The sequence below is a fragment of the Parus major genome, unplaced genomic scaffold (assembly GCF_001522545.3).
Source record: "Parus major isolate Abel unplaced genomic scaffold, Parus_major1.1 Scaffold306, whole genome shotgun sequence".
NCBI classification, from domain to species: Eukaryota; Metazoa; Chordata; class Aves; order Passeriformes; family Paridae; genus Parus; species Parus major.
Window position 1 is genome coordinate 8,148 of NW_015379275.1, and position 16,482 is coordinate 24,629.

The window sequence follows — 16,482 nt, forward strand, 5'->3', positions numbered from 1 at the left end:
TGATAGGGCTTAGGGGCAGGATTGGGGTGATGGATGGGGAACAATCTGGAAAAATGGGAAGGGTTTACAATGATGGGCAACTGGGGACAAACCATTCTTTATGACAGGGGAGCAACTGGGGTAAACCACCTCTAAACTTAATAAAACCAAACAAATGGGCGGCAACAATAAAGTATATATTTAAATTCTTTACTGTATTACCAGAGGGTAATATGCAATATGATTGGTAAGTAAAATAAAAATGAAGTAAAAATTAAGAGATAAGTAAAAATTAGGAGAGAATTGACGCAGCCTAGTGGTCCATTATATCTTCTCAGTAGACAAAACAGTGAATCATTTATGATAAGTTCAATCAGCACTGGTTTTAAAGCTTATCTATAAATACATTTTTAATGTGGTTATTGATTTACTATTTAGTGATCGTTGGTTAAAAGATGAGGTTGCCCAAGATCTCTATCCATTACTATTAAAGGATAAGCGTCAAGGACTTGTGGATAGATGCTGTTTATTGACTTCCACATATTGCATAAATATCATGGCCATTCGTCAATGACTCAGGTCAGGGTGTGTTGCTCAAAACTCTGTACAAATGTCAAGCAAGCAAAATTCCTGATCCAGTATTTTATATATTAAAATATATTTAAAAAATACAAGTTTTATAAAAGCACAGGACTTGAATGGCAGTTTCTGAGCTGCCAGGTTATTTTCAATACTGATCAACTAAATTTTCATCCAGGGTAATTATTGCTTCACATCAAAAAGGAAAGAAATTAACTCGGCACTGTTGTCTCAATGGCATTGCGAGCTTTTGCCACTAGAGTGTGTCAAGGCATGTGTAAGGAATAAACCTCTTCACATGCTCTATCGTTCAATTCAAACTATTACCAGAGCCCTGGACAAATAGCTTGAATGTAGCATTTTTATGATTTCCTGTTTGACTGCTAGAACTTGTCATAAAGATTATACTACTAAGAAAAGGTCTCGCCTAATTAGTCTGCTTATGCTGTGCACAGGAATTTTTATATGGATACTGAACACAGACATCCAGAAACAGTCCAGCCAATTTTAGGATCCATTACACTATGCCTGTGTTTTCAATTCAATGTCAATTAAACATCCTTTCCAGGCTAAGACTCTTACTTTGATGCAGTACAATAACCCTGGTATTTTGTATTGAAAAGTCAGCATAGGCAGTCAATATATGTAAATTTGTCCTTTCCTGCTTCTCTCTCTGCTGGATGTCTGCAGTTGTTGTAAAATTGTGGGGTGGGGGGAAGGCAACGGGAGGGGAGCCCACATACCTATACAAAAACTGCTGAAAATCTGAAAATATACTGAAAATCTCTGCTGACAATAGAGGTGCTCCAGTGTATTTGAAAGATCAGTTTGAAGAGAAACTATAAAAGCCCCTCTCTTTGATAGTAAAAAAAAAAATCAGAACAGTTAAAATTAGACAAGCATAGGCATAAAGCATTTCCAGGATCAAACAGAGTATGTTTAAATGCACACATTTGGGAACACTGAAAAACAGGATCTGCCTCCATACTTTTCTGAATCGAGGCTTGTCCATCTCTCTGTCTGTAATAGTGCACTGACAGCACTCCATTCCTCTCTCTTTTTGCTCACTTTTTTCTCTTTAGATTGCAAACTCTTATTAGCTGTTTTGACTACAGAAGTTCTTAGTTTTTCACATTGTATAATGTCATCTCTATGCTGAAGATTTTAGCTACTAGAACAACGCTAATAACTTCTTTAAAAGATATTAAAAACAAAAACCAAACAAAATCCAAACAACTACCTATAAGAGATAGGAATCCTACACCCAATCTGTAGTTCTTTACATGCTCAAGTAATGTAATGGAGACATGTAGTAGCACTTGGTTTCATCACCTTCTTTACTTCTCCTAGGAAAGGTCTGATAAAGTCTTTTTTGGAGACTGCAGCAGCTTTCTGAGCTTCCGAAGGTTGACGCTGTTAGAGTGACAATGATGACGGAGCAAAACAGCTTCGAAATTCCTAAGCATCCACCCAAGACACCCATATAGGGTCAATGGGAGAAGAGATCAGAAGATTCTGCCTCTGCATTGCCCAGATCAGCCTGAGAAAATGGGAGTCCAATAGGGCATCTGGAGTTCTCATCATGTGCTCTGTAACTTTAGAAGAAAATTTTGAACATCGTATCTATTTGAAATGAACTGTATTTGAAATGATGGCTGACAAAAGAACAAGGAACAGGAAAGAAAAGAATAGGAACACAAAGCAGAAGGGAAAGATCTGTGACCAGTTCTCTTTCACTCAGTGTATGCTGAGCTAATGATACCTCATACAGGTATCCCACAATCACATTAGAATCAAGAGATCCTACTTTCATGAACAGCCTTCTAAAATTGCAGATCCCTACCCACTGTATTTTTGTCCCAAAGAATCAAAGTACAGCATAGGCAGAGCATGCAGCAAGGTTCAATGTCCAGCACTGGTACAGTACAGGAAGAGCTACACCCTTACATGCTAACAATCATCTGAAGGTCACCACAAAACTTCCAGGACAATGTCTTGTGAAGATTTCATAAACAGAATTGAGCAAGTGAAGTTTCTTCCAGTTTAATAACAAAATGAAAATGTCAGAAAGAAGGAAGCACAAATCTCAGTTCATACAGAATACACACAATACTTTTTTTTTTTTTTTTTTTTTTTTACAAAATAAAAACCCAGCGCTTTCCATTTGGGGCAAATCTGACATATTACATCTAATTAAAAATAAAATGTTTTGTGACTTTTTTAAAAAACACACATATTTTCAATTTATACTAACTTGGAAGTGGAAAGTGGTATTTCTGTTTCAAAAGATGAAAAATTTCATTTTCAGCATGTTAAGATATTTCCTTTAAAAACTAAGAAAACGTTTCATATTTTTCCTATTACTTCAGTTGAAACTATTTTAGTTCAACCTAGTCTCAAGAATGGTCCCAGTCCTTTCAAACTTTTGTTATTCTAAGAATTTAAAAATCATTCAAAAATTTTGTCCACCTCTATTCATAAATTCAAGCAATTTTTTGGCCTTAGAATCTTGGGAAAGGAAATACTCAAGAGCCTTTTTAAAGTGCCTTTCCATTTCCCACCACTGTGTCCCTATCAGATATTCTGTATAGCCTAATGCAGCAATAGCTCTACCTTCACTGTGGCAGTCCCTCGTGAAATGTTTTCTAGAATTAGAGTGTGAAGACTGGAAACTTAACTTGCCGCTTTTATAAAGAGGGAAGAACACCCAGGAGAAGGTATTTGAATTATGTCCTGAGGCAGAATGAAGTTGATTTATGTCAGGGATTATTTTTATCTCTCCAGTCAACTAGAAGATATGCAGCAAAGCCTGCATAGGCAAAGCGATGCAGCACTGGTCTGTACCACACTGACAGTGCTTGAAAATAAAGTCAGCTTAGCAGCAGGCAGAGCTCTGCCCTTGCGAGCCCTTGGCACAGCTCTGTGGGAAGGGTTTCCCTAGACAAGCTCCCAGGGCCTGCTCTCCGCTCAGATAGGCACCACATGGGCCCACTGTGCAGCAGCTGGACAGTGCAAACCAGACTTCACTTGCAGATTGCCACAGGAATTCTGGAGACTGATGGGATTTGGCTCCTGCATCTACCATTCCACTCATGTCCTGGCATACTGATAAGGGAAAAATGGGATGGTTATGATAGATCCCATGCCCCATTCTTCAGTCACATACTGCCTCTAAACATCTCTAATCTGAGCTGAGAGTGGGTTATTTGAACCATAAACACCTGGGACCCTTCTCCTTCCTTTTTCTGGTCTGGCTTTGACACAGAAGTGAATACATTCTTCCATTCCTGGGACCTCAATCCAAAGTGCATGACCATTCCATTGATTTCAGAAATCCTTACCTAGATCTCCAACCCAGTATCCCTGTAGAATATCATTAGGAAAACAAAGCAAACCCAGCTGTGAAATTACCTCTGGAAGAGAAATATCTATTTCCTCAAGGTTTTTTTTTCTTTGAAAAAGGCATCATATTTACTGAGTTTTTAATATGCATGTATGCAGTTTTCTGAAAGCACATGATCTAAACCACTAAATCTCTGCACTTAATTTTCAAGTGTAGGAAAAGAAAATCAGTAAAAAGTTTGAATAAATGAACTCTAGTTTTTAGAATAAAAAATTAGAGTAAATGTTTCCAAGCAGCCTGCTATAGAAGATAAACTATTGGATTTAAAATTCTCTTCCAGTGTTTGAAATTAAAATATTGCACAACATTTCCAGTGCTTGCCAGCAAGAACAAATTCATTATAAACCAATGTAAACCTACATTTTCCTGTACCACCGGTGAACAAGCAGTGATGTGTAAGGTCATAAATAAGAAATGTAAATTAATTTGTATGTTAATAAATGTAATTATGTATCTAGCTGAATTCTAATCATCTACTGAATGTAACTCCTAAATTACAGAGGAAAGAAACTAATTTTTCAAGAATTAAAAAAAAAACAAACAGAACCTCTGTATCTTTTCTGTTGTGACTAGTGTATTGTACATTTCCTAGCACTGAAAAAGGACAATGCTGTGGATAAGGAAGGAGTTCCATCCAGAGGCCAGCAAGTAGCTTGAACTTTATGATGTGCGGCTTTTAATCCTTTTCCTTATTTTAATTTTTCTAAGTAGAAATAATATGTTTTAAGAGACACCCCCCTGTCCTTTGAAACAAATAAAACTGAGGATCAGTGAGGTATGTTATAATTATTAAAATAGTAGCTAAAAGGAATAGTTTAGAGCTACTCATGTACTTCAATCTCTTTAAAATTTCAAACAGCACATCTTCACAAGAGCTAAGATGATTTTACACTACTTAATAGAGTGTAGAGATGCAGTGGATACATATGTTTTTCTAATAAGCCTGTCTCTGAGTCTTTGACATTTTGAATCAGAGCAGCAAAAAGCACTGCATAGGGTAATGCAAAATTGAAAATAAATTTAAAAAGTCTTTATATGTTATCTGCTAAATATACAGTATGTATATATAGTACACTCACAAGCTTTATTCCTTTCTTGGCATGAATGTTGACAGCAACATTACTTGAAAGCAGAACAGAAAACTTATAGCCTATTAAAGATATATTACATAAAAGTAAGGTTCTGTAAATTAAAATCCTAAAATTCATATCTGTCCTATATTATATTTGATTATATTTTTTTCTGTTAGCATAAGAATCTCATATCATTCCTATGACATAAAGACATCTAATAAAGCAGATGAAATTTGCATAGCAGTTTGCAAGAAAGAGAACTATTTTTTAATCTCCATTTGACATAAACAAAGCTGATAATAGCAAACCTTCTGTTGAATGAATTATTAGCAATTACACCTAATTTGGATACCATACTGTCAGAACATTTTGGCTGTAGACAAATGCAATTTGAGTGAGATTTGCCTCTAGCAGAAGAATAACAGACTGAGGTCACTTTAAACAAATGTTTGAAATGAAGTTATTATTATTATGTGTTATTAGTATTTCAATCACTGCCAATTGCATTTACGTACTATAATTATTGTTTCATAATATTTAGAACAAGCATGTTTTGCTATCTGCTGCAAGATACCATACCACAAATTGAGGTGATTCAGACTAAGACTTGTCTTATTGTAAGTACATTCTGAAGCCTAGACTTTCATCTTTATAAATTATTCATATTTCTTCACAACTGTACCTCTTTCTTTTAAAAAATAATCTTGTATGGATGGGCTCTTCTTCTCAGAGGTGGCTGTTCCTCTGATTCTCTTAGTCAGGACTCACCAATTCCAAGCACTAATTCTTTCTACCACTTTTTATTTCCTAATTTTGCAAAAGGATTCCCATCACGATTTCTGTTACCACAGTTCTCTGATTTTTAAAGAAGTGTCTAATTTAGAGCTTTCTATAAACTTCATGGAGTGAATTCCCTTTTCCCACAGAAGGGTGGTACAAGAAGCCACCTTGTTTCACCTAGAAAATTACAAGCAAACATTGGAATAACTTTGATGTGTTGGTAATGAACAGAAACCTATCTGATAAGGTATGTCATGCCAATTTTTTGCACACTGATGTTGGATGATGACCAGCAGTGGCCTTGTGAGGGAGCATTATGCTTGGAGAAGTCATGATGTGATATTTACGTGTGTGATTTATCCAACATTTTGAAAGCAAACTGTCTTCTGATGTCTTAACTTTAAAGTGGCTACAATAAGATAATGCCATCTGATTTTTATAAATAAAAAGTACATTCACATTCCCTTGTCATCATTTGGAGAGCTATCACAGCATTTCTCTTATTGTGCCCTTGTTTATAATGATTACCTCAAATATAGACAACCATAGATATAATATAGATATAATATTAAAGACTGTATAAACAAATATCTTTCTGACAGACGTTAAATATTTAAAAATAGAAACTCTGAAAGTTTTTAAAGTAACAGATTCATAATGTATCAGCTTGGAAAAAAACCCAGAACAAACCCACCAAACAGAAAACCCTCAAACAAATCTCCAAACTTGGTTTTACCTTTCAAGGAAAAAAAGTTGTACATAGCATAATTAGCAGGTATGGTTTATCTCTTTAATTATCTCCCAGTTCCTTGAAATGTAGAACCATGTAAGATGCGAATGTAGGAATACAAGGGTTCATACTCCTCACTTCATACACCACAGAACAAGTTTCTTGCATTGTCCTCACGAGGCCCATAACAATTGAAGGTCTGCATTAAAACAATAATCGTAGTCAAATTACATCCTTCACCCAGCAATTTACAGGGCTCTTATCTATTGGATTTAGGTTGGATATTTCTCACCTCACTCTGAAGCATCAGCTCAGCCCTATTGTCTGGACATACATCCAAAATCTATCCACACAGATCAAATCAGAAGTTAAATCAGACTTTTAAAAGACTTTTAAAAGACTTTTAAAAGTGATGTGATTCAGCAGTGCATAAATCATATTTTTCCATTGGTAGCTATGACATTTCTAAAGCTCATCTTGTAATTCTTGTTCCAAAGCAGAATTTAAAAGACTTTTAAAAGTGATGTGATTCAGCAGTGCATAAATCATATTTTTCCATTGGTAGCTATGACATTTCTAAAGCTCATCTTGTAATTCTTGTTCCAAAGCAGAAAGACATAAATTTATCTTCATCTAACAGTTTCTCAAATAATTGCTCACATTTTTCCACAAGCGTACTATGGTAAAAATGGCTTTTCTGATATTTTGATTAATTTTTTCCCTTGTACTAACAACAAAATAATTGGACTAGAAAAGCGTACAATTATTTTACAGAATTCTGTTTTGGTTAATGTATTTCTAGACTTCATGACCATTGTCATGACTATGCAGCATGTCCCTCCACAACCCTGAAACCCTTCCCTTTCTACTTCCTCCCTTGCTCTGCACTTTTTGGTTTTACAGCACTTTTTCTCAGCCCACAGCCTAGGTCTCTCATGAAGTCCACCTGATGGCAGACTGCAGCTTCAGACCCCTGAGTGAAGTAAAATATGAGTACATCTGATGTGACATTTTTCCTCTCCTGATCAGCATGATAACAGTCAATGGCAACACAATTGTGTTAAAGTCTTGATTGCTGCTAAGGAGGAGAGAGCTTGGAAATATGTGGGAGCAATGTTATTTTAAAATCTGCATGTACACAAAGTTTTTCATACCTCTATACTGGGAAAAGGAATATAGCATTATAATAATGATAATGTATCTCACATGACATTATTTCTCTACTCATTGCATAACCAAGGAGAGCTACCCATGGGGTCAGTATTTATGCAGAAGTATCTTCTTCAGTCCATCAATGTTATTTAGATCTATGTAAGATCTGGGGACACAAGAATTTTGCATCTCTTTGGTGCTGACAGCACTTAGAACAGTCTTAATTTGGTCTACTTCTCGTCTCTTTTCAGTTTATGTTCTTGAAACAGGTAGTACCAAGAAAAGGATTTTATTTATCCCTCTTCTTCTCAAAGCAAGTGACTTTGTTCTCAGCATCTCTTATTTCCCTCTCTACCTGGCAGACAAGGCAACATTTGGGACCCTGTGCTATTAGTGTCATCACAGGGCAGAAGTTAGATTCATGGAAGAGCTGTTTCCTGCCTGGCTGTAAGCTGTATGCTCATGTGACAGATTGGCATGTATTTGAGAATGTCACTTCTAGCAAAATAACTGTCCTGAGTGGTATTTGTCATATACAAAACCACATATTTATCAATGAAAAAACCCCAATAAAATTCAACTCTAATATATATTTCAAATGAGATGCTCACAGTCACTTGCAATATGAGTACATGTCAGTAGTCATATGTGGTGGAATCCTCCTCTTTATACATAGACCCAGCATAATCCTTCCATGCACCATGTATCTAATTGTCTCCTTTGGAAGCAAGATTAATCTCAAACTTTCAGAATTAATGCAAAGGCAATAACTAGCCTTCAAATCTTCATTATTTTGGCAACCAAGTAGTTAAACAATGTGGCAAATGACAAAATCATTTGTGGTACCACTTCATTTCATGTTCTTTAAAGCCCTGCAGCCAAACCACAGCTGGGTACTTAATGCAGAGTTTTATCTTTTGGGGGAATGTTACTTTTAAATGCTTAATAATTATGAATTCATATGCCATTTCTTTCATAAGCGGGGAATCCTAATGAATTCATCTGTTATTCATGTGAATGTCAAATGTGTTCCCACAGGAGCTTTATTCTAATTCACTATTAACTAGTGGACTCATAAAATAAAATTATATCCATGTTTTACTCTGGACATGTAATTCTCAGTAATTGTTCATCAGTGGGCAAATGTAATATTTTTCTTTGATAACTTTCAGTTCTGATTTACCTAGAAAGAGAACTAGTTTTAGAGTAAGAGTACCTCTAGAAACAGAAGTAGATTTGATAAGCTGTGAGCCTTCCATTTAAAATGCAATGAGATTATCATAAACTAGTATTTTAAAAAGTAGATACATGCTATAAGCATACATGCTTAAACAACATGGATTTAACATAATAAGACAAGACATATCCAATATATATTGTTTAATGATAATTCAATGAAAGACACATTTCAGTATTCCACAACAGTTTTCAGGCAGCTGTTCTATTGCAATAGAAAACTTAGAAGTGAGACTTACAGGTCATGACAGAATCTAAATGTGATTACACTGGACAGCTGGACTTTGATGTGTGAAAACAACTACAAAGTACGCAATAGAAAAACAGAGAATTCAAACTCTTATATGATTTTTTTTTTTTTTTAAGAGTTAAACACATAGGATTTTTTATTAAATTACTTTCAAATTTCTTCTATATTCCTAATCTAAACTGAGCATTAGCTGGAAGAACCTACCCCATGAACAGAGAGCCCTGAAATATTTCAGTGCCTTAGATCTGACATGCTGTGTTAGGATGCTCCACAACAGTAATAGGGATACTTCCAACCTTGAAATGCTCTTTAGAAATGCTAATCAAAACAAATTAATTATTATTGAGATGCTGTTTAAAGGGAGATGGTAGTAAACCAAGAATCTAATTTATAATTGGAGCATGTAGATCAAAATACTTATAGATTTACTTTAAAATACACAAGGAGAGATGTTATTTTTTTTCATTTGAAGTAACAAGGATATGTTTTTAGTATTAAGAATGGAAATAATAATTTCCTCAAATCATATGTATGGTATTTAAATCAAAATTTGTTATTATTGTGCAGTCTCTGGTGGTCAGTATATTATCGTAATATTAACCATGAAGAAACCACTGAGAAAAACAAACATGCAAATCAAAGCTCAGATACAAGTCTTGATGATCAATTTCCAAATGTTAAAAACTGTAACTTCACCTTTTATAATGGTTAGCAAGAAACATAAGCAACAGTGCTTCCTACATGCTATGACTTCTTTCATAGTTGAAGAAATACTATTTATTTTAATCTTCTAAAATATGTTTTATTTTATTTAAATAATGATCACATTAAAAATAAAATGTTTACTTTTATTTGTTGTAATGGCAGACTGAGTTAAATGGAAAACGTGAAGAACGAATGACAGAATTAGTAAATAAAAGGAAGAGTGTACAAGTAACACTCTTGAAGGTTGCACATTTAGCAGCTGCTTTTTATTAAAAATTAATGCAATGTGTTTATACATTAAACAGCTATGACAAAAATTATCACCACCAGCAGGCAGCCTGAGGGCCCTTCCCTATAGTGAGAATACAAATGTGGGAGATAAGAAAAATTGGAAGACATGAAGTTTTGTGGGGATGGATATTGATATACAAAGATATCACTTTCCTTGAAAACAGAGGATAGCTCAGGACACCTAGAAACTGACAAATCATTCATCAATTTACAAGGGGACCTACTGGTTTAAAAGGTCTGGGTTTGAATTCATCATTCTGTAACTGTAAAATTCTATTCACCTCATTAGAGTAATTTGATTTATATGGGTATGAAAAGAGAACTGACTTTTACAATAGAAAGTACATGAGAAAATAAGTTGGGGAACATGAATTCTACAGAAAGGAAGCAATAAAACTAATGAAAATGTAACTATGAATAAGTGAGGCACTGAATTCTACCAGTTCCAACAGATCAAATTTTATTCAGAAACTTGCAGAAGTTGAGGTTCAAGATTGCTAGTCCCCTCTAAAGCCATAAAGATACAAGAATTAGGATTTTGTGCTCATGAGTTGTTTGGTTTTTCCTACCCACTTGAAAGAAAAGAAGAGTTTGCACAACTGAGTATGTTAAAGCAGACAGAGGTGAGGGTGAGACTGAGCATCAGCCACATTGGGGCTGCCCTCATGAAATGCCAGTGAGGATAGGAACAATTGCAATTACAAGGGTCTTTCAGAAGCCCTGCTGGCTTTTTGTCCACAGAGGATAACACCTGCTCTTAACTAACATCTAATTTATATCAAGTCTCTTTTAAGATAATGTATTTAGTGATTTTAGCAGTTCATGGTGTTGAAGGACCAGCACCTTTATGGCAAAACACTGGCATTTGTCAGTTTTTTGCACAGATAAAGAGAGGAGTGCAACGAAGTGACATAAGTGGTGATTTTATCAAACCAGTCACAGAAAGGAGGATCAACATATCATTTAGGGTGACATGTACAGATCAGAAGTACTTGAAGATATAAGGGTAAGTAATTTAAGCTTTGAGTATAAAGAATGCTGATACTTACAGGGAGAAAGGGAAAAAAAATACAGTTGATAAATAGCAATGTATTACAATACCAAAGATGGAAAAATACTTGAGCGCCCTGCTTGAATATTTTTAGAAGCTGCAATAGTAGTTTAGTAATGAATACTCTTTCAAAACAATAGCCAAAATATAGCATTCAGAGAAACTAAACCCATTCAATATCAATTGACTAGATGTTTCCACCTGGAACAGTGGAAGTAGTCCTTGGCCATTTTAAGATTCACAGATTCTTTTATAGAACTGAGAATGGTAAAGGGCAGCAGAAGGATTTGTTGAGTTTTCACTGCTCACAAAGATTAAAGAAAAAAGTTCTTCAGTCTCTGGAGAAAAGAACAGTATATCTCACTTCTCTGAAAGGACCAGAGAGATGACAGCTTCAGTGCTATCTGAACAATATAAAATACCAGAGCAAGGGAGCATGAACCTGAGCTAAGAACCGGACATTAGAGGAATGGAGGTGGAATTTCTTAACACCAAAAGCTAGATAACGTGCAGACCCACTTTCTTTCCAGCTACACCCTTGATGCCTTGTAGGCTGCAGAGCAAGGGAAGAGCTGCCTAGACTGGCTCTACAATGGGTGGGAACTCCTCAGACCAGAAGAATTTTCAGGATGTAAATCTTCCAGTTTTATGCCAGGCCCATCCAAAAAAGCTCATTATAATGGGAAGATAGAAAGATAGAATTTAACCTTTGAATTTTGGAAGATGTACAGTGTGGACTCTGTGTCTAACTGCCTGAGAAACTAGCCTGGGAAAAACATGAGAAAGAATTAAAACAATCCTCAGAGACAGAAAACATCCTTGCAGGTGTTGTTTTCTGCTTCTTGTTTTCTTTGCAAGAGAAAGTCAGAGGGTGTTGTGCCCCACTGACCAATGATGGTGATGTAGTGGTTTGCTAACCAATAAGAGTTTCCTTTCTGTACTTTCCACGAATCAGTCTATAAAACAAGCCTGAAGTAATAAATTAGGGATATTCTCCTAAGTGACTCCTTAGAGAGTCTGTGTCGCTCTCCCAGCCATTCCTAATAGAGCGACAGTACAGACTTTTCTCTAGAATAGTAACCAACGACTCCATAGACATGCTAGCTACTTGCATCATCCAAATTTTGAAGGGTTTTTTTTTGGTTTTGTTTTGTTTTGTTTTTTTACATAATTATTTGTAGTACTATATTTCCTTCAGTTCTCAGAAAGTGGAATATTCTATATTTTGAAAAGAGGATTGTCTGTTTCCCTTTCCTTCCTTCTGACTTTTCTACAGTCCCAAGCATAAATTAATTTACTTCTCATTCAAGGCACTTTATCTTTCCTTGACTGGTTTTCTTCACCTATTATTTAAAATTCAAATGTTTCTGTGATTTCTGGGTTTCCCCATAAATACGTGAAACGCTGCTTTAGGCTGCATCTTCTAATTTTTCACCAGCAGTGTTTAAGCTGCCCAAGGCCATTAATTCTCAATTTTGTGTAGCCATTCCAAGAAGCCAACACAGATTTTTGTGCAGTCCTCTGACACAGTCCTCTGAGGGAAAATAGTGTTTTTAAATTTTATCTTCTGCCTCACATCTGCTCAAACAGCTGCATGGATGCAACAGAATGGGTGGGGCAGGAAAGAGAACAATTAGCTGAGATAGAGCTGCTTAAACCAACATTACTACTCCTGCAGAAGTGCACATGAAGCCAAACAGCCAAAATGTGCTATTTTAAGTACCCTTTTAAATCCCTTTAACTGTTCCAGTACTATTAAAAGAATTTATACTATAAGGCAAGGATTATATCACTCCTACTTACTGATGGAGCCAAATTTTGGCTCCTTGTTTCCTTGTTCTGGTTGATTTGTCTTCTAATTAGATTGTAGAAAACATAATGGGGAAACATAAATGATCTTTTGGCCCACTTGACAACAATCTGACTTCTACTACAGTCAGTGCAAATTTTACCTCAGATTCAAAAGGAATTAGATAGTGTCTGTCAGGATATAATTTCCTCCACATACTAATAATTCTGATTATTTTGTTTAAGAATGGCAATCCTTTAGAGCAGGTTCAGATCACTGATATCCTTTTGCATACTAATAATTCTGTTTCTTACAATAATTTACAGCTCTTTTCAAGAATAATAAGCTGTGCTTTTTTAATTGAAACAGTAATTTTAATCTGTTACTTGTAACAAGTGACTTTTCTGAAATCACTGAGGCTTTAGAACACGAGGTGAGCAATAGTGCTGAACAGTTGAAGTCCTAAAGGAGAGCCACATCACTCCTAAATTGCATTGACCTAATTGCACGACCATTCTGATTGTGTTGGCACTGCTAAAGAGTTTGTTTTTCATCCAGAGTTCACTTGGGACATTTGACTGTATATGAGGCACAGCACTGTCATCAACAAACAGGAAAGAATCTGCTGAAGTTAGCAGACTATAGAAGTACTTTCAGGAACTGAAAGTACTTAAGGGGTTTCTTGTAGTAAGAAATGTAAAAGTCCTTGATACTTAACTGAAGCAAAGGACCAGTGAAACACGTTGCAGTTAACCAAAACCGTTAGCCAAAGAATAAATGCTCCTTCAAATAGAAATGGAAAATTTCCACTGTACTGTGAAGAGCGTTTTGTGAGTCTGCAGTTCTCTCCACTTCAAGATATTTGATAATACAACTCTGTCTTCCTGATTCCACTAGTTTCCACAGTTATGTTTGTATATTTGTTATTGCCTCGACATAGAGATTTGGTATGCATTACACACACTGAGGTAAAATAGGAGCACAACTATAAGCAAATACAGCTAAGAACATCAGCAGAAGTGGAAAAAGTATGGTGTTTTTAATGATTAAGTAATATACTTAGGGACCATTGTGATACGATATTTAATCAAAAAGTTATCACTATTCATTATCAGTAGTCTTGATATTGCATAAGAGTATCAGTCCTAGCTTTGAGTCTTACAAAGAACAATCCAAGTATTTGTCCCAGTGGAGTGAAAAATTAATATTTCTGTCTGCATCGTAAGCTTTTACAATTACTGAATATTTTTATAAATATTGGTGTTAACTGATACGGGATGTTAAAAAATGAGAAAAAGACAGAATTCAATACCTGGAGAAACCATTTTCCCAAAAGCAACAGAAAGTGCCACTGCTAACTGATTTTAAACAAATGAATCCCTAAGTGAAAAACAATGCCTTTGTTTTGAAAGAAACTTGAAAGTTGTTTGGGAAGGTGATACTCCTCAAGTATTCACCAGCTCCAAATGTAAACATTACATTTAAAAATGGAAAAGACTGCTTCACACCATCTAATTCTTCTCTCTGTTTGCTATTATTCCCTGCAGCTGTTTTACTTCAGACTATGATTCACAGTCAAAGCAAGAGGAGTTTAGGCCAGTATTTGGACAGAAACCTTCAAAGGGCCTTTTAACTCATTAGTATTAAAGATCTAGTAATTGGGGATTTTCTCTTCAAATCCATCATTTAAGATGCAGTCAAAATTCATATAATGACAATGTTGGAGAAACCATTTCTGTCAAGAAATGTAAAACTGAGTCTCTAGCTTGAGACTGAAATATTTCTGTATATTGCATTTCAGCTTGTGTAAGGCTGTCTCTCTAAATCTGTGATTTTATTTTAACTCTGTGTGGCAGTCCTCACCCCCTTGTCTTCCTTGATACTGTAGTGTTGCTATTCTATGTTAAACAGCTGTTACATCCCGTACCAGAGATGGCTGCATAACACTGACGGGTGAGGTCTTATTTTCTAAATATACATACAGATTTTGAAGTACTTTATGGCTGTATCTAAGTCTCTCCATCCATATAGCTATCTCTATATGCGAGGCTAATGTAAAATACTAATATAAAACATATTTCCCCTCCTTAATAAGCTTAATTTTTGGTGTCTGGAGAACAGCAGGAACTCATATCCTTTTTCCTCTGGATTTCACTTCCCTTGAGCTGCCAGCACCCAGGGCCGTGGTCTCACCGGGTCATGGCCGCTGGCTCTGCAGCTGTGGGTCTACACTCCGAGCTGCTATTTACTGGTTATGAAGTAATTGCCAAAGCTGTAATTAAAAAGAGAGATACACACACACATATAGATATATATAGATATATATAGATCTAGATATAGATATATATAGATATATGCATATAAAGCCCGTGGTTTACAGCCATCACGACTGCATGCTTAATAGCTGCATCTAAGCACTCTCTCCAGGCTCCCAGCCTGGCGGCTCCAACACAGCCCTCCCCTTCTCTTTCCCAAAGGAAGGCATTTCAGGTCACTTGAATTATTTAGAGGGGTGTTTTTAACCATCTCAAGGGCTCTGCTCCTGCCGTGCGGCGCTTGCAGAGCGCGGGTTTGTGGGTTTATTTTATTTCTTTTTTTTTTTATTTCTTTTTTTTTTTAGCACGCCAGGTGGAGTTGCTCCACTTCCTTGGCAGAAGGAGGAGATAAAGCGCGGGGGGAAGGCGAGAGGGGCGGCTCGGCGTGTGCAGGGGAGGGGAAAGGCCGCCACACCTGGGGGCCGCGCTGCCCTCTCAGGCTCGGCCCTGGCCGCCGGGGCTGCTCACCGGGTCGCTCTAACAGCTCTCTCTATCTCTTCTCCTCCCTTTCCCCGCCGCTTCTCCTCTCTCCTGCTCCTCACTCATCCTCCCCTCTCCCGCCCCCTCCCCGTGCAGGCGAAGCGGGCGCGGCAGGAGGCGGAGCGGGCCGCCGCACGTCCCCCGGCCGGCCGGCCGGCCCCCCCGCCATGGGTCGGAAGCGCTGCGTGGGGGGAGACGGCTCCAAGATGGCGGCGGGTTGTTGCGGGGTGAAGAAGCAGAAACTCTCCAGCTCCCCTCCCTCAGGCTCGGCTGGCTCTGGTGGCGGCGGCTCCCACTGCGGCGGGGCGGCGGCGGCGGGCGGCGGGCAGGCGGGCATGGCGAGGAGCGGGGCGCCGTCGGGGTAGTGCTGCTGGCGGCGGTAGAGCTCGGCGTAGCGCTCGCTCAGGTAGAGCTGCCGGGCGTTGCGGAGTACATAGGAGACGAGCAGGTTCTTGTGGAGCTTGATGCCGCCTCGCTGCGTGCGGGAGCTGTGGATCTTCCGCAGGGAAATACTGATCAAACTCTGCGCATCGAGGGTGCACTCCATCCTCCTCCGGCCCCTCAGCATCGGCTCTCGCCGCCCGCGCAGCCAGGCACCCCGGCCCGCATCCACACGGCAGCCGGGCGGGTGCGGAGGGTCGTAAGGAAGGAGGATAAAGAGGCGGGGGG

At 37.5% G+C, this 16,482-nt stretch overlaps 1 protein-coding gene and 1 long non-coding RNA gene across 2 annotated transcripts in view; one reads left to right on the forward strand and one right to left on the reverse strand.

Annotated features, from left to right (window-relative positions):
• LOC107198779 overlaps positions 1-4,507 on the forward strand; it is a 12,363-nt gene extending 7,856 nt beyond the window's left edge. The window contains exon 2 of the long non-coding RNA XR_001519112.1: positions 1,909-4,507. This is a non-coding gene — a long non-coding RNA (uncharacterized LOC107198779). The remainder of the gene's footprint in view (positions 1-1,908) is intronic.
• Positions 4,508-14,040: 9,533 nt separating this feature from the next.
• Positions 14,041-16,476, reverse strand: LOC107198778 (immediate early response gene 5-like protein). The gene is made up of 2 exons (XM_015615988.2): positions 15,802-16,476; positions 14,041-15,290 (listed from the first exon to the last, which is right to left on the reverse strand). The coding sequence occupies exon 1, from the start codon at positions 16,379-16,381 to the stop codon at positions 15,872-15,874; it is 510 nt and encodes a 169-aa protein (XP_015471474.1). The 5' UTR covers positions 16,382-16,476; the 3' UTR covers positions 14,041-15,290; positions 15,802-15,871.
• Positions 16,477-16,482: the final 6 nt, after the last annotated feature.